The 21250-nt window shown below is 48.4% G+C and overlaps 12 protein-coding genes across 12 annotated transcripts; 10 read left to right on the forward strand and 2 right to left on the reverse strand.

Moving 5' to 3' along the window:
• Window positions 1–601: 601 nt before the first annotated feature.
• Window positions 602–2996, forward strand: BABINDRAFT_163190 (uncharacterized protein). Its single transcript, XM_019129763.1, has one exon. The coding sequence runs from the start codon at window positions 734–736 to the stop codon at window positions 2936–2938; it is 2205 nt and encodes a 734-aa protein (XP_018983131.1). The 5' UTR covers window positions 602–733; the 3' UTR covers window positions 2939–2996.
• Window positions 2997–3753: 757 nt separating this feature from the next.
• On the forward strand, window positions 3754–4697 carry BABINDRAFT_163191 (CDP-diacylglycerol--inositol 3-phosphatidyltransferase). Its single transcript, XM_019129764.1, has one exon. The coding sequence runs from the start codon at window positions 3762–3764 to the stop codon at window positions 4413–4415; it is 654 nt and encodes a 217-aa protein (XP_018983132.1). The 5' UTR covers window positions 3754–3761; the 3' UTR covers window positions 4416–4697.
• A 1124-nt stretch (window positions 4698–5821) lies between these two features.
• On the forward strand, window positions 5822–8680 carry MCM3 (MCM DNA helicase complex subunit). Its single transcript, XM_019129765.1, has one exon. It carries the CDS (start codon window positions 6081–6083, stop codon window positions 8541–8543), a length of 2463 nt encoding a protein of 820 aa, XP_018983133.1. The 5' UTR covers window positions 5822–6080; the 3' UTR covers window positions 8544–8680.
• A 227-nt stretch (window positions 8681–8907) lies between these two features.
• Window positions 8908–9666, reverse strand: BABINDRAFT_163193 (exosome non-catalytic core subunit). Its single transcript, XM_019129766.1, has one exon. It carries the CDS (start codon window positions 9650–9652, stop codon window positions 8969–8971), a length of 684 nt encoding a protein of 227 aa, XP_018983134.1. The 5' UTR covers window positions 9653–9666; the 3' UTR covers window positions 8908–8968.
• A 295-nt stretch (window positions 9667–9961) lies between these two features.
• Window positions 9962–11145, forward strand: BABINDRAFT_163194 (thiamine transporter). Its single transcript, XM_019129767.1, has one exon. It carries the CDS (start codon window positions 10072–10074, stop codon window positions 10864–10866), a length of 795 nt encoding a protein of 264 aa, XP_018983135.1. The 5' UTR covers window positions 9962–10071; the 3' UTR covers window positions 10867–11145.
• Window positions 11136–11564, reverse strand: BABINDRAFT_163195 (TFIIH complex subunit). Its single transcript, XM_019129768.1, has one exon. The coding sequence runs from the start codon at window positions 11524–11526 to the stop codon at window positions 11308–11310; it is 219 nt and encodes a 72-aa protein (XP_018983136.1). The 5' UTR covers window positions 11527–11564; the 3' UTR covers window positions 11136–11307.
• Window positions 11565–11697: 133 nt separating this feature from the next.
• BABINDRAFT_9796 (uncharacterized protein) lies at window positions 11698–12191 on the forward strand (the record flags this gene model as incomplete). Its single annotated transcript, XM_019133018.1, has 3 exons — window positions 11698–11812; window positions 11858–11936; window positions 11981–12191. 3 exons carry the CDS (start codon window positions 11698–11700, stop codon window positions 12189–12191), a joined length of 405 nt encoding a protein of 134 aa, XP_018983137.1.
• Window positions 12192–12428: 237 nt separating this feature from the next.
• Window positions 12429–13358, forward strand: BABINDRAFT_9797 (uncharacterized protein; the record flags this gene model as incomplete). Its single annotated transcript, XM_019133019.1, has 2 exons — window positions 12429–12494; window positions 12540–13358. The coding sequence occupies 2 exons, from the start codon at window positions 12429–12431 to the stop codon at window positions 13356–13358; spliced, it is 885 nt and encodes a 294-aa protein (XP_018983138.1).
• Window positions 13359–14183: 825 nt separating this feature from the next.
• On the forward strand, window positions 14184–15089 carry BABINDRAFT_40849 (thiosulfate sulfurtransferase; the record flags this gene model as incomplete). Its single annotated transcript, XM_019131995.1, has 1 exon — window positions 14184–15089. The coding sequence occupies one exon, from the start codon at window positions 14184–14186 to the stop codon at window positions 15087–15089; it is 906 nt and encodes a 301-aa protein (XP_018983139.1).
• A 331-nt stretch (window positions 15090–15420) lies between these two features.
• On the forward strand, window positions 15421–17010 carry BABINDRAFT_163200 (cleavage polyadenylation factor subunit). Its single transcript, XM_019129769.1, has one exon. It carries the CDS (start codon window positions 15526–15528, stop codon window positions 16795–16797), a length of 1272 nt encoding a protein of 423 aa, XP_018983140.1. The 5' UTR covers window positions 15421–15525; the 3' UTR covers window positions 16798–17010.
• Window positions 17011–17407: 397 nt separating this feature from the next.
• On the forward strand, window positions 17408–19806 carry MLH3 (mismatch repair protein). The gene has a single exon (XM_019129770.1). The coding sequence runs from the start codon at window positions 17460–17462 to the stop codon at window positions 19743–19745; it is 2286 nt and encodes a 761-aa protein (XP_018983141.1). The 5' UTR covers window positions 17408–17459; the 3' UTR covers window positions 19746–19806.
• A 314-nt stretch (window positions 19807–20120) lies between these two features.
• Window positions 20121–21194, forward strand: RPL21A (60S ribosomal protein eL21). Its single transcript, XM_019131152.1, has 2 exons — window positions 20121–20312; window positions 20629–21194. The coding sequence occupies exons 1-2, from the start codon at window positions 20302–20304 to the stop codon at window positions 21098–21100; spliced, it is 483 nt and encodes a 160-aa protein (XP_018983142.1). The 5' UTR covers window positions 20121–20301; the 3' UTR covers window positions 21101–21194.
• Window positions 21195–21250: the final 56 nt, after the last annotated feature.

Consider the following 21250-nt stretch of genomic DNA (forward strand, 5'->3'; position numbering starts at 1 on the left):
ATCATTTACGGAGCAGTAATAGAGGATTATACGGCTAAGTTCATGTCTGGGTTCTATGGGTATCTAGCCGTGGTGTTCGCTGCCTTACAGACAATTCAAAGAGAAATACATGGATCCTGAATTTTTAATTCAAGAACAGTAAGATGATGCAAAGACGTACTTCCAACTCTGCGTAGTTTGCTAAAAGTCTTGCGTTACACCTTTATGAGCTCTCGATTCAATCGTTTTTCCATGGAAGCTCGTCATATTCGAAACCCTGAACTCTACAAAAGGTAATCCTCCTACAGGCTGATTCTCTCATAAAGAGTATTACAAATACTGTATTTGTTTCTCCTCCTGTAAGTTCCTGGTTTTACCTTTGCAATAAGAGGCCGTTTGCCTGGCTCGCCGTCCCAGCACTGGACCAAGGAACTCTCTCACGTGACTTTAATTATATTTCTAATATTCCCTGTTTGGGAAAACTCATAACACCGTTTCATGCACGCTCTGCACCTGCATTGCATAAGATGCGGGTGGCTCCCCATACCGCCCAAGCGACTCTCGCTTGACATACAGGATTACCAGCCATCTTATTATTGTAGACACGAGGGTGAGTCTTAGGCCGGGACGAGATCAACTCCACTCATTCTGCTCTGAAACTTCATTGTAAATCAGCCATTTACCCAAGTCCTGTGTAGGAGGAGAATGCACTTTCCCCCCAAACATTCCCTCACATTATTGCCAGCCCGAAACCATGGCAATGATCGGTGACTCCATCGAGAACTTTGAGCAGATCCTTGTCTCTGTATCCAGCTCCCGCCCTCTCACGCTCCACACCAGTGCTACATCCTATATGACCACAGACGAAACCCAGATAAAGTCCCTGGACAAAGATACCCTACCCCCTAGGATGAATCAACGTCAAGACATTGGTGGAGAAACCCACGCTACAAAAGAGTTGTATGACAACGGCTTCAATCGCCCACCGGCTCTTGTATTAAAGGGTGCCACAACTCCATCAACTGCCGCCTCAGTCATGGGTAGCAGATCGTACCTCCTTCGTGGTCAGGACTTGGACGGTGTATCTGTCTACTTCTCCCCCCTCACTGACACTTTTCCAAAGGGGATCAAAAACGGACGAACTCCACATCAAAAGGACTCAGTCTACGGCTCTGGCTGGGTCGCACAAAAGGCGAACCTGGATCCACACTACCTCCATAAGATGGCCAAGCTTGACCAAGAAGTTTCTGCTTTCTTGAAAGACTCTCCCACCCGTCGCAGTCACAGTGCGCGGTCACGGCACCTCAGTTTGGGCCGTGAAATTACAATCGATCAGGATATTTTCTCACTACACGAAAACAAGCTGGACTCCGATAGCGGGGATCACAGGTCTCTGCTCAAGCGGAGTAAGGCCATTCGAAGAAAGATCAATACGTTTGTCTACAAGCTCAAGAACTTTAAGAAGTATAGTTTAAAGCAGCTCAAAAAGTGGAGAATCATTATAAAGCGGAAGGCCTTGGTTGGGGTTAAGCCTCCTCGCAGGTCTCCCTCCATGCTTCGCCTGCCAACCGTCTATCTGAGCCAAAGTGCCAGCACTCTTCGGTTGCCGCGAGTGCGCTCCAACCAGAAACCTGGTTCTCGGCTATTATCTCCAATCGTTGCTCTGCGAGGGAAATTCCCGATGACAGATAACTTACACCCCATGAGCCTCCGCCCGGCTCCAGGACAAGGTACCAGCGTGCTGGTGGGCTACCAGAAGGTGCACCGCACGAGTTGTTTTGTTGATGACCAAAACCAGAGCTACTTGAACAATATCTCTTCTTTCAAGAACTCCTCTGCCTATTTTGATACCTTTGATGAGATGAAAGCCACCCAAGCCCAGTATAAGCACAGAGAAACGACGCCAGACGCCAGAGAGGTGACTCCAGATACAGATGGAACGTCACTAAAGCACTTCCTGTCAGAGCCCGAGGAAGACGTTGGAGTCAATCCAGAGGCAGCGGAGAATGAAAAACTCAGAAAGTTCTGGAAAATATACTTGTTCAACACCGTCATGACAAGGATCAAAATGAGGCAGGAGATCGGGCTATTGTACAACGCAGGCGATGAGTATGAGATGGAACGGAAGTTGAATAGTTCTAGAAACAGGGTCTTGCACGAAATCCGTCAGAATTACTACGAAGAGGTGGCATCCGACGAAAGCTCTGAAGAGGCAGATGACTACGAATCCCTAACCGTTCGGCAAGCCACCACTGTGGATGACTTGGACAGTGATGCCTCACAGGTCACCAACGAAAGTGATTACTACTATAATGAAATCCCCGTTTCCCACGCTTCGTACCCAGAAATGGTTGTCAAGTCTGAACCTTTGGCATCGTGTAACATACTCGGTTCCGTCCCGGATTTGAAACCTACTACTCAGTCCTTCATCAGTGATTCTGGTGTGAGTCTTCAGGTTAAGAAGGAAGATGATACACTTCCAATGGTTAAGATAGAGGAAGAGAAAGCACTTCCAATGGTCAAGTTGGATAAAGAGGGAACACTTCCAATGGTTAAGACGGAGGAAGATTACAACTTCCTGCCTCTTTCCCCGAACAAAGAGATCAGTAAAGGCTTTGATTTGCCTGCTCCGAATTTGACTGCTGACATAGACGATTTTGATTTCAGGCCCCCGGTGGCAGCCATGAGTAGCATGTCTTTGATGTCCTCGCTCTACAGTGAGAACAAACTCTTTAACATCTATTTGAACGCCGATGGCAATTCGGCTGGTGCATACAAGTCCGATTCTTTTCTGGGCCGCAGTTCCCTTCCAAAGTCTCGTTCACTCTACCAGGTATCTCCTCATCAACGCTGGTCAATGTATGATGCCAGCGGTCTGCCTCCACGGGGTTCTCTGGGAATGAAGAAGAGTGAGAACTATCGTAACTTGCATGAAACTCTCAAGGCTGCAAGTATTTAACTTGAGTTTTATTCGATTCCTAGTTTATGAGTCCAGTAATAAATGGTTTGTCGATGTCATAACACAGTAAGTCACGGGTACTCCTCACAAATATCTAGTAATGGCACATTTCGTATGATTTGCCTTTTATCAGACATCTATCCGTGGGTTCCTTGTCTTCGGTAAATGTTCAGCTAGAAATTTGGTTTAGTATTATAAATGCGTAGGTGAGATTTGGCAAAGTGTTGCACTCTTTAACATTGGCGAGAGCTTAAAATTTTATTCTTTCTACGAGCCTTAACCTTCGAGGTTACCCTAGAGCAGTTAACTACAAGACTTATTGACTGATAAAAGATTGCGAGGGATATTGGTGGGTTCTATTATTTCTAATAGAGTTTCCTTTACCGCTAGTAGCTTATCTAAGGCGAATTGTAACTTCATACATCTCAAGACCTTAACGCGACACTGCACCAACACGCTTGAAAACAGATTGCCCAAACGTTTGCTAAAAAGGTCCCCTTGATCCGCTTCTTCTTCAATTTATATCAACCAACTTTTAATTGATAGTCACTTTAATTTGACAATTCATTGCTATTTAACCTCTAACCCCCCCCCCCCCCCCACTTACCTCCACGACTGAGTCAATTCGGACTAGTACGTATGCATTTGCATATTTTTCGGCGGAACTCTGGGAGGTGTTCGATGCGGCCGTCACACGGAAAAGCTGTCTCGCCACCCGCAGCCCTCCGCGTGCCAAAGTCGCTGCCTATACATGAGACACAGGCAACCCATAGTTGGGTCAGCAGACAATCCCTCACCATTGATTTGTTCAACTGCATCCAATATGCCACAACCAGTCAAGGCTCTAACCCCAGCAGATATCTATGTCTTCATTCCCAACTTGATCGGGTATGCCCGCGTCTTCACGGCGATCTTGTCGTTTTTCACGATGAAGAACCATCCGGTTATCACTGCCTTTGTGTACGGGCTCTCGTGTCTTTTAGATGCCTTTGATGGCACTGCGGCCAGGAAGTTTAACCAAGCCACCAAGTTCGGTGCCGTCTTGGATATGGTAACAGACCGGTGCACCACCTCGTCGTTGATCTGCTTCTTGGCGGTTTTGTATCCATCGTGGATGATCGTCTTCCAGTTGCTCATCAGTTTGGATTTGGCCTCCCACTACATGCACATGTACGCTATGTTGTCTGTGGGCTCTACCTCCCACAAGGATGTAGACGCCTCGCAGAGCAAGTTGTTGAGCTTGTACTACAACGATAGAACCGTGTTGTTTGTGGTATGCGCCTTGAACGAATTGTTCTACATGGCGTTGTACTTGGCCTACTTTGATTACTTTTTGTTTGGCAAGGTTTTGGCCTGGGTCACCTTCCCGGTCTGGTTCTTCAAGCAGGTCACCAACGTCATTCAAATGAGGGGTGCCTCTGATAAGTTGGTGGCCATTGACGCCGAGGAAAGAAACAAGGCTTTTACCTCGAAGTAATTCCAAAACAACCTCCCCAAAGGTCTCCCTAGAGGATCTCCCTTGAAAATTTCCCCTCGGCTTGGTCTTATCATCCCCGGATTATACTCGAGGCTAACCTCTCACAATACAGATATCTCCCTGTTATTTCATCACAATATCTAATCACCAAAGGTCCTATGTATATTTTAATTAATTCACGTGAATTTGTTCTTCGAAATTAGGCAATTAAAGGGGCTATATGTATTTTGAATGTTATTTTTTTCGAGCAAGTCGGGGTCCCTATTACAGCAAATGCCAGCGCGCATAAAGCGGTGGTTTCAACTCTGAATGTTAAAAATCAATCATTGACTTTTACTCCAGAGACCGAACGCAAACGAGATAAGTTTCGCCGAATTTGAAAACCCCCCCATGCAAGCTGCTGCTGGGCGGTCGGCGGCGGGTTACATTGTCAAACAGTGCGCCTTCGTAATCAGCCAGTTTAGTCGGGCTAAGCCCCCAGCTTTACAGTTACAAAATTCTTTCACGTACTTGTATAGCTTACTCTCCCGCATATATTACTTTAATGTGGGTGTTAGCTGAATTCAACCGGTGTGAATATTCAAATACTAGTCGAACCATGGGCTACAACACTGGCTAGCTTTCATTATTCGACAACCATCTTGATTTATATTTCTAGCAGCTTGTGGATCCAAACTTTGTACCCATTTGGGAAACCCCTGAAGTATGGCATCGAGCGGCGCTCATGTAATGCCATATTTAAAATAGAGAAATTTTTTGCAGCCTTCTAGTTCGGGTGATTTCACTATGTTACTAAAAGCTTTGGGTACTATCATCGTCAAGCTGCTTTACATACTCTTGGTTTCATCCTCCCACCCCTTGATCGACGTATTAACGCCTGTATGTTGATAGCCTATTGCTATTGGCTACAAGTGTGATCTCGCCGTTCACATAATTTCAGATATCCATCTAATATGATTCAATCCCAATCTATTCTGCCTTCATATTCTCGGTATCTTACTCTAGAACTAGTATAACAAAACTTCGAAAGTCGTAAAACTGTCTCTGCAAAGATCAGAAAAGTTATTTCCTTCAAATTGCGAAGTTAATGATTAATTATATGAGAGATATTGGTTTTAAGTTACCAAAAAAAAGGTATAGTAGGTAGATCGATCAATAGGAACTGGTTTAACCCAAAAATTTTAGCCGTTTCGAGCCAAAAAGACTTCAGTGTACGTCACGTGGTTGAATGCCCCGTCGCATAACTTCAAGCCATATACCAGCACAGGGCATATCCTCGCACGTATATACTATATACCTTTCCAAAGTACAGCTAATATCCCACATAACATCATTACCATAATATATATCATTTTCCATTATCTATTAGCATTATCATATCCTCCACCATTTACCTACATCCTCGCATGAGAATGTCTTCAGTATCCCTCGTCAGATCGCTGCCTCTCTCGTGCGGCTTTCAATCAAATTTTATTTCCTGATCGAGACTAATTCGACGCGTCAGCGTTTAACTCAAATTTCCAGGAAAACCGGCGCGCTTTGCTTTTTATTCTTTCTCTTCCTCCTTTCTTTCTTCTTTTTCATTCACACCCACTTGATACCCAAATAGCTAGTATATCACTAGCCTTTGCTTCCCTACACTTTCACACATAACACATACAAAACATGGACGAAGAGCCAGTGGACGCCGTCTTCGGCGATAGGGTGCGCCGCTTCCAGGAGTTCTTAGACGCGCCGAACGGAAAAACCGACTACAAGGACGCGATCCGTGAGATGCTCATCCACAGCAGAAATCGCTTACCTGTCTCCATCGACGAGGTCCGCGACTTTGACAAGGAGTACTGGGCGGGGTTGTTGAACTTCCCAGCAGACTTTCTTCCCGCGGCAGAACGCGCCCTCCGCGACACGATTCTTACAATCTACGACCCTGCCGATACGCGCTTCGCGTATATCGACGAGCAGACAAGCTTTTATGTGTCTTTCCGTGGCGCATTCGGAGATCACACGGTATCGCCGCGCACGATCTCGTCGTTCCACCTCTCCAAGATGTTGTCGATCGAGGGAATCGTGACGCGTGCGTCATTGGTTAGACCCAAGATCATCCGGTCGGTGCACTATGCCGAGAACACGGGCCGCTTCCACGCACGTGAATACCGTGACCAGACAACGTCGTTCGACCCCGTGTCGCACGCGGCCATCTACCCCACTGAGGACCCCGACGGTAACAAGTTGATCACCGAGTACGGCTACTCGACATACCGCGACCACCAGACGATCAGCATCCAGGAAATGCCCGAAACCGCGCCCGCGGGGCAGTTGCCGCGGTCTATCGACATCGTGCTCGATGACGACCTCGTCGACTGCACCAAGCCCGGCGACCGTGTGCAGATTGTCGGGGTTTTCCGCTCTCTCGGCAACGGCGGCAGCAACGTTTCGCACTTCCGCACGGTCGTGTTGGCGAATGCGGTGTACCCGTTGCACGCGCGGTCGTCCGGGGTGTCGCAGCAGGAAAAGGTGACGGATGCGGACGTGATTGCGATCACGGCCATCGCCAAGAAGACCAATGTGTTTGACGTTATGGCCCAGTCGCTTGCGCCGTCCATTTATGGCCACGAATACATCAAGAAGGCTGTTCTCTTGATGTTGCTCAGCGGGGTAGAGAAGAACTTGGACAACGGGGGCCACTTGAGAGGTGACATCAACATCTTGATGGTCGGTGACCCATCCACGGCCAAGTCGCAGATGTTGCGCTTTGTTCTCAACACCGCGGCATTGGCCATTGCCACCACCGGGAGGGGCTCCTCGGGTGTCGGTTTGACCGCGGCCGTAACCCACGACAAAGAGACAGGTGAGCGACGTCTCGAGGCCGGGGCCATGGTGTTGGCTGATAGAGGGATCGTGTGTATCGACGAGTTCGACAAAATGAGTGACATCGACAGAGTGGCCATCCACGAGGTGATGGAACAGCAGACGGTGACCATCGCCAAGGCCGGGATCCACACCTCGTTGAACGCGCGGTGCTCAGTCATTGCAGCCGCGAACCCCGTGTACGGCCAGTACGACGTGACCAAAGACCCGCACAAGAACATCGCGTTGCCGGACTCGCTCTTGTCGCGTTTCGACTTATTGTTCATCGTCACCGATGATGTGTCGGACGAGCGCGACCGCGCCATCTCCGAGCATGTGTTGCGCATGCACCGGTTCATCCCACCGGGGTACTCTGAGGGCGAGCCAATCCGCGAAAACACCCATCTCTCTCTCGCAGTCGGCGAGAGCTCGGCCAACACCGAGAACGACGACGCTGCCGTGTGGGAAAAGTTCAACCCGTTGTTGCACGCAGGTGCCGCACAGGCGCATAAAGGCACGAACGGCATGCCTGAGATCCTCTCCATTCCGTTCCTCCGCAAGTACATCCTGTACGCGAAGGCGCGTGTGCGCCCGGCGTTGTCGCAGGCAGCGTCTGACTACATCGTGGAGATCTACGCGGGGTTGCGGAACGACGTGGGGCGGTCTGGAAAGCAAACCGCTCCGATCACCGCACGTACGTTGGAGACATTGATCCGTTTGGCTACTGCGCACGCGAAGGTGCGGTTGGCGAAGACTGTGAGCAAAGAGGATGCCCAGGTGGCGAACGATATGTTGCGGTTTGCCCTTTTCAAAGATGTTCCGAAGAAGCCGTCTAAGAAGTCGAACAAGAAGCGAAAGGCAGGCCCGGGGCCAGAGGTAGAGTCGGAGTCGTCACAATCGCCGGAGGCGGAAGCGATAACGAACTCCCCAGAACCGGCGGCCGGGCCGTCCGAAAGGGAGCTTCGTGCCATGCGCAGAGACGGCGACGGCGATAGCGTGATGGAGGATGCCCAGCCGTTGCACCACACCGCGGCGTCGAACGTCCCAGAGAGCACCCTCAGCGCGGCGCGCTTGGCCACCTTGATGCGCGCAATGGCGCGCTTGATGCAAGGCGAGATCTTTGCCAGCGAGAGCTGCGCCATCGAGGTGGTGTTCGAACATGTGAATCGCGAAATGTCCGAGGAAGAGCAGTTCTCGCGTGAGGAATTTGTCGACGGGATGACTGATATGGAAAGCAAGAACCATCTCATGATGGCGGATGGGAAGATCTGGAAGGTTTAGGCTACGAGTATGTAACTTGAGCCCCAGCGGAATAGGTGTGTAATATAAAAGTTGTTAAGAATGAGCTAGGTGCGAGGGCATAGCGGGTACGTAGCACGGGGTAGGATGGGTTAGAGATGAATATAACGGTCATGATGATTTGTCAGTAGGAGGACTTGGAGCATTACGATTTGGAATAAGCGAGGCTACTTTGTAATGCTAAAAAAACTCTGGTGATATTAAGTAGAATGATTTATATCGGATGGCCCACCGTCCAATTTGAGGTAAATATACATGTTTACGCTCTGATCATGACCCCACTTAGAAGGGTGTGCGAACAGACGTTGATGCAAAGTCCCCCAGATTTTCCACTGAATATTTCCAATCCTGGTCTGGTTACAATTTTCATCTCCTACGCCCGAGCATCTTTAAATATCTATATTACATTAACATTGCCACACGTAATCGTGCTCGATCTTTTCCTTCGCCGTCTGCCTGAACTTCTTGTGTATGAGCTCACACTCGGCGGCGCCCACGTCCAACACGTGGTACAACTGCGCTTCGGTAAAGCTGCCGTTGGAGTCGCTCAACAATAACTTTTCGGACTCGCCATTCACAATGGAGTAGGCAACAACGTGGTTCGACAAGGCCTTCTTCAACTCGTCAGCGGTCGGACTTAATATGAACTTCTCCTTAGGGGACTGTGCAGTGGGCGCGGCCAAACACGTGGCGCTAAACGAAGTGTGCAAGGCGACATTGGCATCGATTAAGGCGAGAAACGAAGCATTAATCGCCGCAGCGGTCTCTCGGACAGTGTATTCGGCGCTTTCGCCGGCCTGTAACACCTGCACAACGATCTGGATCAACTGTCTCGGGTAAATGTGGCGCACGATGACGGAGGACAACACGCTTCTCAACTTATCCTCGAGTAACTTTTCTCTGGTGCTGGAGACGCCCACCGCGGGACGGACGATGATCTCCAATGCCGCTGCCGTCGGAAGCTCCTGTCTCGACTTGGCCTCGATCGGACCCGTAACCGAGCACAACACCTTGGTGGCTCCGGACTCCACCTGTGACGAACCGTCTACTCTGTTCAATAACGAGGTCTGCGCGGTATTCACTGAGCTCATTATCTTTGTATATGGGTGTCGGTCCAAAAATGAATGTCTAAAGATGTATGTCTAGAGGTGTACGTCTAAAGATGTATGGCTAAAGATATATTTACTGGAGGTAGCAATACACCAGTCTTCAATATCCTGTCCATGTAATTTTTTTTCTGAAGAAAAACGTAAGCACGTCCCGATTGGGAAAGTCATCGCCTGTTACCGCATAGTTGCATATTATTACCCACCGTATATCTGCTTGCAAAGATTCCAGCCCTTTTAAGCATCTATGTCTGAACGCAAGCCAGAATCTTCCCGGGCGAACCATCTCAGCCGAGGGACCAAGGTTCCACCGTTGACAGCCCTTGCCGCCGGCTCTCTCGCAGGCGCGCTCGCCAGGTATGTCCATAGAAGGATGTCCCTGTTCTGATACTAACCCCCCTAGGATGGTCACAGCACCGTTGGATGTGGTCAAAATCCGGCTCCAGCTCCAAGTGAGCAACACAAAGTACCACGGGATTATCGGGACAATGTCCACCGTAGTGCGGGAGGAAGGCGTGCGGGCGCTCTGGAAGGGCAACGTGCCGGCTGAGATCTTGTACGTGGTCTACGGTGGGGTCCAGTTTACAACCTATTCGTTTGTCAATTCCCAACTTGCCTCCTGGGGCAAGGAAAATCCACACTGGGCCGTTCCCAGTGCACATTCCTTCATTTCCGGCTTTGTAGCAGGGTCTGCCTCCACGATGGTCACATATCCGTTCGACTTGCTACGAACCCGACTTGCGGCAAACACCAACAAGCAGTTCCAGTCGTTTTATGGAACCATCAAAGATGTGTACTTGCACGAGAGCGGTATACGAGGTTTCTACGCGGGGATTGCTCCCACTATGATTTCCGTGTGTCTCAACACCGGCGTGATGTTCCAGACGTACAACTGGGCGCGCTGGGCGTCATCGGCTGTGGATATGCCGTTTGCTGAGCCGATCTGTGGCTTTATAGCCGGTGCATTTTCCAAGGGAGTGACCTTTCCCTTGGACTTGCTCAGACGGAGGTTGCAGATGGTGGGCAGTTCCAAGCCCGCCGTGGACGTTATCTGCAAGATTTTTGCCGTGGAAGGAACACGGGGTTTTTATAAGGGCTTTTTGGTGAGCGTATTAAAGACCGCTCCTACCAGTGCGTTGACCATGTGGGTATACGAGTACCTGCTCAGGCTCTTACTCCACAGAAAGGGGTTGGAATAGTCATTAAAATAGAGGGCTCGGCGGGTATTACAAATGGTGAAATGATAGAGTTTCAGAGCAAGGAATATCACGAAATGGAATAGTGGCAACCTTGCAACAGATAGAATAGTGATAGGTTTGAAAATGCATAAGAGTATACTGATATCCTCGATCCGAAAGTATCAGAGCGGCCGGAATATCAAACAGAATTTATAATGAAAGGGTTTACAGAGAGATATAAGGATTGTGGAGCTTATACCTGTTTCTACGTCGAGTAGCTTTAAACTCATGGAGGTGAACCATTTTTATTATAATACAGATTATATAGTGCATATGGTAATGTTATAATCAAACTATACAACAGACTTCCTATAGAAGTCATATTTCATGTGAAATTAAACCTCTGCCTGTCACTATGCAATTTCGGAGAGCAGTTCTTCTAACCTAGCACCATAACCTGGTTTATGGCTGCTCCTCTTCTTCCATCGGGTTGTACACATTCTTGGTGAGCAACCGGTTCAACTCGTTCTTGACATGTTGGACCTTGCTGGAATCAATCACCAAATGGGTGTCGTCGAGATCCTGGATCACGATCGTCTGCGACAGCCTGTCAATATCCAAAATAAGCGCCTTGATGGACGGATCACACTGCACTAGCACACATTTCACCGCTCTGACCATCGTAGATTGGCTATACAGACTGAGCGCTATCTTCCCGGCGTGGTTGTAAGGTTTTTGAGTCGTGCATTTGCGACCATACCGAATCTGTACAGGTTGTTTACATACAGGCTGAAGACGCCACGCAGATTGGCCCTCGAATCATCTAGAAACCGATATTCAGACGCTTATGTTATGGGAAATAACAGCTTAAACAAGATTGTACTTCTTTCGGGGACGTTGGCCGCTGGGTTCTTGTTGATTATCTTGTCGTGTGCAATCTACTCCAACTGGAAGCCCCTCATTGATGGTAGGTATGCCATCTGTTCTACTCTTTCAGCTACTAACCTCTTAGTCGCAATCTTTTTGATTGCACCATTGCCAAACGCCATGTGTGGAAGCGGCAATAGCTACGACGATCTTTTGAGTGGGGGGTACGTATATTTACCGTTGTACAGGGCTAGTACTAACAAAACAGGAATGCCAATTCGCTAGCAGAGTTTGGGCAGTATGTGACCGGATTCCTAGTGGTTTCTGGCTTGGCGTTGCCTTTGGTCTTGTACCATTCGCACTTGATCGAGTTTTATGCCATGCTCATGAGCACTGCCGGTGGCTTGATCATCTACGCCAGCATCATCACCTTTGGGATGTTTTTCCAGGAGGAGGAAGACGATTACATGGAGTTTTAGCTTGAAATAAAAAAGAATGGTAATTTTAAATGGTAAACCAATAACTTTGTTTATTGGAGCGGTAAAAGGATGAAAGAAAAAGTAATTTGGGTCAAAGCGAGGCGACGGCCGGATTTTGCTGCTTATCGCGGAACACGCATTTTGAATGTCGGTCAGCACTTCCCACTCATCCATTCACTCTTAGCGGCATTTCATTCACATACTCACACCTCATTCTAGACCCATTATATCTATCCTATGGGTAAAACAATCGTGTATGTTCGCTTTCCATTCAAGCGAGGGGCTTTTGAGGACCCTGGGAAGGTACGTGACAGAGAGTTCCCCGCAAAACAGAAACTAACCGCTTAGATCCGATTCACCGAACGACAGGAGCAGGAGCTCTGGACATATTTGTTGGAATGCAGACTGAAAGATTCCACCATAGACTGGGAGCTCCTCTCCCGTCGATTTGACAACATTGACATCTCGTACCTCCAGCAGGTGAGCTACTGGCTCTACGAGAAGGAACTTCTGGAGTTGAAACGGGGTATCGAAGACACAAAGAAACAACACACACAAAAAGAAGCAGTTCTGTTTTCCAGGCGGGTTTCTGCCAGTCCTCGGCAAGCGGCAGCCCTGCGAGACATAAGCCCTCGAACACGGGTCTCTCCAGCCAAGTCGTTTAGCTTTATCAACCCCATCTCGCGAATCAAGCCCTCCATCGCCACCACTACGGTGCAGAGCAACACAGTAGTGCGCCTTAACTCCATAGCTGATGTCTTAGAGTCCAGGTCCGAGGCAACTCCGCGAACGTACGTGGAACAGACCAATGAGTTGGATATGCAATCCAGCCTCCTTTACGGCTCGCGGTTTGGAAACCTCAGGCCCACCTCTCCTTATAGCGAGACCCGATTGATGAAGGAGTACGCCTCGCCGTCAGACTCGGATGACGAGATCCTTTTCGATAGGTCACTCCTCCACGCTAACCCCCTTATGGGCAACCTCTTCCCCGCACAAGTGTCCCCCAAGGACTTGAACCTCTCGCGGATGGACAAACGCCTACGGGAAATACATCTGGCACAGCAGCTACCGCCAAAAGAAGAGGAAGAGGATGACAACGGGAGTGAGATCTCCACCACCAGTTTATCTAAGTCTGCGTTGGAGCTTGCTCTTATCGACGGAGGATAGATGTGGGGAAAGTTTAATGTAGTAGCGATAGAGGTTGGGGTTTTTTTTCTCCTTGCAACGTAGTATCGATTCTCTTATGGACAAATTATGCGACTTATACTATAGATATCTGAAAGAAATGCTCTTTATCTCGCACGGTGTGGTAAAGGTGTTACTGCGTCGCAGATGTCTTTCCCCCACCGAACCCTTGCCCTCACCCGGGGTGATGTAATATAATTATCCTCATGGCATATAAAGGCCCCAGCTCCTCTTGTTTGTATATTCAGTTTATAAAGTAACCAGCGATATAATCTTTGCTAACGTTTACTATTCCCTACTAGATATACTCGTTGGCACGCATGTCCTAACACTGGAGATGGACCAGAGTATACAGAATTGGCTAATCACAGTATATCACTAAATAGAGAGTGTATTTTGGGGCGATATCTATACTATTGCCGCCATTTGCCAAGCTAAGGATTGTTAGTTTGGTCAAAGCGTACACTCAGGAATACTTAGCGCACACTAATTTGGAAGATCAACCATACATTGGTTCTAAGACCCTAGATGCGAGAAACCGAAATACTGTGACAAAGTCATGTAAATTATTTACTACATTCCTCTTTTGTTTCAAATTCAACCCTTTAGCACATCCCCGTTGGCTTCTGTCGCTCAATAATGTGCGAATGTGGCTAGATGGCGAGCTGCGGCTCAAACACGGGTGTCTGCGGGGATTAGCCCAAGAGTCAGGAGGCTCCCCGAGCTTTAGTCGCAACTCCTTTACAAGTGCACCTCGCGTACCCTGCGTTTCCGTATTAGTTGCTCGAAATGTCCAACAATCACCAAATGACCAAGCGTTTCACTAGTGTTCTCTCTCCTTCGGCCTTCAGAGCCTTGGTGCAAGCCTCTACCCCTGAATCACGGGTGATCCCCGTCGACGCCACCTGGTACATGCCTAACAGTCCGTCCAACGGGTACACAGAGTTCCAGAACGCCAGACTTCCAGGCTCTGTGTTTTTTGACATTGAAAAGGTCAAGGATGCCGAGTCCCCGTATCCCCACATGTTGCCGTCGGCCGAGGCCTTCAGCCGCGCCATCTCCGAATTGGGCATCAGGCGCACCGATAAGTTGGTATTCTATGATAAGACTGGGGTCTTTTCATCTCCGCGTGCCGCCTGGACGTTTGGATTGTTTGGACACCCGGAAATCTACATCTTGAACCACTGGCCGTTCTATGGAAAGTCGGGTTTCCCCGTAGACACCAACGCCGTGCAGAACCCCTCGGCGCTCGCGCCAAGCTTGTACGAGGCCAGTAATTTCAGCAAGGGCGTCATTTCGTACGAGGAGTTGTTGGAATTGGTGAAATCCGGTAAGTTGGCCGAGTACCAGTTGATTGATGCACGTTCCGCCGACCGGTTCACCGCCAAGGCACCAGAGCCGCGTCCGGAATTGCCTTCCGGACACGTTCCAGGCGCCAAGTCGCTTCCCTTCCAGAAGGTGTGGAGTGCGGACGGGAGGTTCTTGGAGAAGCCCGAGATGGTGGCGGTTTTAGACCAGGCAGGCATTGTGGCTAACCAGAAGACGATTGTGATGTGCGGTTCTGGTGTCACCGCATGTGTATTGAAGACGGCATTGGATATTGCAGGGTATGGAAAGGATTCCTCGGGGGATGAAATTGTGGTTTATGACGGGAGTTGGTCGGAGTGGGCTGCGAGGGCACCTAAGGAGTATATTGCCAAGGGCAGTGCCTAAGCGTCAAGCATAGGAGCTTAGCTAGCATTTATAATCGGGCATTTTATATAAACAACTCTAAGGTCTATATATCTATCGATCTAGGAATAAATAGTTTTTTCTATTTTAAATTAATATTGGGTGAGTGCGTATACATGTATACACTTGAGTTCATACCTGAAATATATTCTATCTCACCCTGTCGATATTATTATTTTAAATATATGTTCGCAGTATTTATTTCTCAGTACATATTTTCAGTATTTATTTCTCAATATATATTTGCAGTATATATTTCCCATCACCGGTTGTACATTCATAAGTTCATCTACCTCAGCTCTGTAATTTTTCAAATCTTGCAGAATCACACACCATCTGTATCCAATCCTGTACGGAAAATTACTTAACGGGGTTGTACGCAAGCCATTCACTTGACCTAATATCCACCCAATACTCCATGTCAGAGCAAGCAACAGAAATCAAGGGGTCGTTCACATTGAAGGCGGGCGAGGAATGGCGTGTGGAAGTGTCCTTCGAAAACAAGGTGGTAATTAAGGTGACCGACGGAATCGCCGAGGTGTTCGGGACGGAACTTGCAAATAACAGAACTTACACGTTTACCGGAACGAAAATATCCGTGTATTCGCCTACTGGCGCCACTATCCTACACTCTAGTGGAGCCCTTGCATCGGATTACGTCTCGGACGAGACGGCAATGCCGCAGTACACGAATTTGCACTTGTACCTCCACGCGATGCGCGACGCGGCGCGACGCAATACGGCGCGCGGGCCGCGCGTGTTGGTGTTGGGAAACCGCGACACCGGCAAAACGTCACTCGCAAATATTTTGTGCGCGTACGCCAACAAAATGTCGCACCAGCCGCTTTTTGTCAACCTTGACCCAAAGGAAGGCGCGTTCGCGGTGCCGGGTGCGCTCAGCGCGACACCCATCAGCGACATCTTCGACGTGGAGACATACTGGGGCGACACCATCACCAGCAATATCACACAGTTGCATACGAAGCAGCCGGTTGTAAAGTGGTACGGGTTCGAAAAGCCCGGTGAAAACCTCGACTTGTACAAGTACCAGGCGGCAAAGTTGAGCGTGGTGGCGAACTTGCGCGCCGAGCAAGACGAGATAGTGCAGCAATCGGGCTATGTCATCGATACGCCCGCTCTCGGTGCTAACGATGCGGCTTTGATCGCCGATATCATCGCTGATTTTGAGGTGGATGTGGTGGTGGTCATCGGGAATGAGCGCTTGTTTGTGGAAATGGCCAAGAAGGCAAACGGAAAGACCGTGCTCAAGGTGGCCAAGAGCGGTGGGTGTGTGGACCGTGAGGATGTGTTTATCCGTGCGATCCAGCACCGCGCCATCAAGGAGTACTTCTACGGGGGGAGCACCGTCTTGGCGCCCTACACGTCGGTAATCGACTACAATGACATGGTGGTGTATATGGCGCCAGAGGAGCGTGATACGGATACAGACGCGCGGTTACTTGTGCGCGTGAAGAACGGTGCCGCCACGTTGCAGAACACCGTCGTGGCCGTGTCGCACGTCGCAGCCAGTGGTGGCTCCGCGCAGGACGCGTTGGACTCTGCCGTCATGGGCTTTGCCTACATCAGCGACGCCGACGACACGAAGCAAAAGTTGAAGGTGCTCGGGCCCGTCCCGGGACGCCTCCCCCTGCACTTGTGCCTCATCGGAACCATCCGCTACCACGAGTAGACCGCAGAACAAAAGCGAATTTGATAGCATCCCCAAACAGCTGAGATATAGGTACGACATGGGTTAACCCAGGACTAGTGGTATTGGTTAGATAACGTTTTACCGCGGTTTTGGTGGATGATCATCAGTGCAACCAAGGGCAAGTGGCTTGCAGTAGGTATGGTTTATGTTTGTAGAAAAGCTGATATATTGTAGAGTTTAATAAATATTTCTGATACATATATTGTAGTTTAATCACTGATGGTATTTAATTAGCAGGTGGATGGTGGCGGAGTTGGTCAGGGCTATTTATTTTATTCTAGTCCCCGTTTATGTTCAATATCATAAACTCTGAGTATTGGCTATACGATCGCTATCCATTTTATAATTTTATAATTCCAAAGCGGTTAAAGCCTCCAAAGGTGTCATTTTGGTCCATATATATTATTTTATGACAATAACCTACGGTAGTCGATCTATGTAATGACTGAACAGCTCTGTATTTGTGCGACAAGGGCATCCATACTACGAATCGGAACCCCAGGTTGCAACATGCAGGTCGCATACACATGGGAAACTGCAAAGGCTACATCTTGGTTTCAAAGTTCCCGCCTCTGGCCCCCATTAAAAAGCCTCATTAATGTTTATGCCCATGCTGTATTCTCACCGTGTGCTCCCATCCTATGCGCTCCATCAATCACCTTGATGATTCAGTGTGTCAGCTCCTCCTGTCTCAGGTCTCGATCCGGTCCCTTGCCTGTGGAATTCGTGAAGTGATCCAGAACTCTATCGATGCGACTGCTAAGAACATTGTGGTGTCTTTTGACCTCTCTAACCGCAGTTTCTTGGTAATGGACGATGGGTGCGGAATGTCCCCCGCCGAGTTGGACGCTATCGGGAAGCGGTTCCACACTTCCAAAATATCACACCTAGATGATTTGAAGACGGCTCGGACGTACGGCTTTAGAGGGGAATCTCTCTATTCCATCGCAGCGGTTTCGAATCTCACTATTTCGTCTAAAAGAGGTGACAGCGATGCCTTCTACACCACGCTAATCAACGGAATAACCGTCACTAACCGCTCTAGCCGACTTCCCGACTCCCTTCGCCAAAAGTATTCCGACACGTGGGTGTCAGGGCCGTTTTTCAGCTGTAGTGGGACGGTGGTGGAGGTGACCAACATGTTTGGTAACGTCCCTGTGCGCGTGGACCACATGAAAAAGTTGTCCAAGTACAGAGTGTTGGATGAGATCAGGCGCATAGTGTTTGACGTGTCCATATTTCATCCTGAAGTGCAAATCAGGGTGACATGTTCGGATTCAGGAGCGCAGGAGCTCGTTTTAGTGGTCGGAGTGCTCCATACATCTCAGGAACCGGCCATGAGCGCTTCAGTGTTGAACTCAGTCTACGGAATTTCGACAACAGACAAGTATGAGTACCTTTCTGCTTCCTTTGAGAACTACTCGGTGTGTGGAGTTATTGGTTTGCACGCCATCCAGTCCAAGGCGTACCAGCTGGTTTTCATGAATACCCGAAGGGTTTATGATCCCGATCTCTTTCGGGACATCTCAAAGCTCTTTATTGCTGCTGACTTTGGGTCCTTAGAGGAAGAACCACTAACGGCTTTCCCCTTAAGTCAAACTATGATTAAAAGTCCAAAGAAAATCACTTCCGTGGGTAGGCCGATCTTGAAGCACCCTGTCTTCGTGCTCAAGGTGGTGTGTCCAGTGTCTGTTTCCGACTTAATCCAAGACCCAAACAAGGGTGTGTACCAGTCCAAACACTTTTCAGTCATCAGACCGATGATCATCAAGATACTTACGTCGTTTTTGAAAGTGCAGGGGTACACAATCAGCCTGGAATCAGGCACAATGGGTGGTGGGCCGAAAAATCCTGACGTTTCTCCCGGTGTGGATATCACGACAGGGCAAAATGCCAGTCAGGGAGCTACAAATCTCTCATTGAAAAGAACCAAGATAGCCAGAAGGAGCCAGGATGAAGTTTATAGTGACTCTGTGCCGCGTATGGGGGGACTTTCAGTGCGCAAAAGGGCCCATACTGATAGTTCGCGGGATACTGGGAACCTTCAGACTGCCCTACCTAGTTCCACTTATTTTCAGCTTCAAAGTTCTATACCCACCACCTCTAACACCAAACTTCAGATGCTTGACCTGATACCGGTGGCATCTCCCCGTTTCAAGGACCTGAACAAGGTATCGATCGAAAGACGAGCTCTCAAGAGTGCTCGGATTGTGTCGCAGCTTGAACGGAAGTTCATCCTAGTGACCATGCGTTTGACCCTGACAACGAAAGGCTTCATGCTCCCCACTTTGTTGGTCGTCGACCAACATGCAGCTGATGAGCGAATCCGGGTTGAACGATACATGAAGGAGCTTATCGAACTTGCCTTGTACTGCGACAGCAAAAGTTTGCTATCCGAACCAATTGAAATCGTCTGTATCGATGTGAGTTCCCATGAACAGATGCTACTCGAAACTTTCTCGGAAGAATTCGCCATTTGGGGCATCAAGTTTGATGTCTTCACCGAACCGACCTCCGTAGATTCGTTCAATGAACCTGCCAAACATTCGATTTACGTTACGCATCTACCGCTCTTATTTTCGCAGAAATGTGCCTCAGATCTTGTATTCTTGAAAAGATGCCTCCTACAGCACGCCTATGACTTGCAAGAATACAGAAAGCCGCGCCTTGTATCTTGTAAAAGACGGATCCAACACTCAGGGGACCCTCACGCGTGGTTTAAAATGGTAAAGGCAGTCCCCAGGGTCTTGATAGATATTATCAACTCCAAAGCGTGCCGCTCTGCCATCATGTTCGGGGATGTCTTGGACAGGGAAGCTATGAGAGGTATCTTGGACGGTTTAAGTACTTGCATGCTACCCTTCCAATGCGCTCATGGCAGGCCAAGTATCGTTCCACTAGCCGACTTGAAGACGGTGAATCACTAAATTCATTATCACTAATTGCTTTTAGAAATCTACTTTTACGGTCGATTATTTCAAACCCGCTTTCTTCCACATACTGTAGTACCCATCAGACTCGCCCTATATGTACCTCATTTGTAGCCAACCCCACACGATTATCCCAGGCTGGAATCCATTTCCACATCACGTGTGATTTAGCAGGGCTTTTAGGGCAAAGCCTGCAGTGGTGTGACTACTTTTTGAAAATGGTTCTGGCAATTCGAAAATCTTGTGCATCACGTGATCCAATCTCTGGTATGTTAGTCGTCGCTCTACGAAAACTTCGTGGTATAGTGGAAAATTTTCTCTTTCGAGCATGTCCAAAATCTGTGTCTTTTGGCTTATTGCAGCTGGAAAAATTTTTGTTAGGATACTACCACCAACTCTGGTGCGGGTGTGCGTGCGCGGCTCTCCATACTGAGGATAGTGTGTGACACCTTCCACCAGCGAGAGACCATTCCGATAAAATAATATACCTATATTTCAATACCGTTGCAACACGCTTCTGTCTTAATACCTTTGTATCATCAATTAATTCAAAATGGGTAAATCGTATGTACCTTCAAACTACGGCAGCGATTAGGAGAACTATGAATTTGGCACAAGCGACGTTTGACTTCACCAGTCCATTGAAAAAAAAACCAAGGAACCAATAGCCACTCTAAACCACGGTTCCAACTGCTCAAACAACACAGACCGCCCTCCCGCTTCGAATGACCGTATCGGCGGGTGTTATTTTGGCTAGACACCAAGAATGAAAATTTTCGATACGACCGAGTTTGCCTTACAAGCCCTGATTTTGTCACTTGTCGCTCATAGTCTCTTTTAGCCATGGGATCCTGGAATAGTTGTACTAACTTTATTATAGTCGTGGTTACAGATCCGGTACTCGTTACGCCTTCCAAAGAGACTTCAAGAAGCATGGTGCCATTCCTTTGTCCACCTACATGAAGATCTACAAGGTCGGTGACATTGTTGACATCAAGGCTAACGGTTCCATCCAGAAGGGTATGCCACACAAGTACTACCACGGTAAGACTGGTATTATCTACAACGTTACCAAGTCTGCTGTCGGTGTTATCATCAACAAGATTGTCGGTCACAGATACCTCGAAAAGAGAGTCAACTTGAAGGTCGAACACATCAAGCACTCCAAGTGCCGTGAAGAGTTCTTGAACCGTGTCAAGGAAAACGCTGCCAAGAAGTCTGCTGCTAAGGCCAACGGTGAGTCTGTTCAGTTGAAGAGACAGCCAGTTATGCCAAGAGGCTTCAGAGTCATCTCTACCGAAGGTAACGTTCCACAAACCTTGGCTCCAGTTGCTTACGAAACCTTCATTTAAACAACTTTTGTCCACTTCTCTTATGTGTATTGTATTTTGTTTATATAAGTAACTCTCCAAATAAAACCTTTAGTTTTTACGAATCAATGCCAACCGTAAGTGCATAATCTAGATCGGGTGCATATCCTCAAGTGTAATGAATAGCATCTC

This window comes from Babjeviella inositovora, assembly GCF_001661335.1.
Source record: "Babjeviella inositovora NRRL Y-12698 unplaced genomic scaffold BABINscaffold_13, whole genome shotgun sequence".
NCBI classification, from domain to species: Eukaryota; Fungi; Ascomycota; class Pichiomycetes; order Serinales; genus Babjeviella; species Babjeviella inositovora.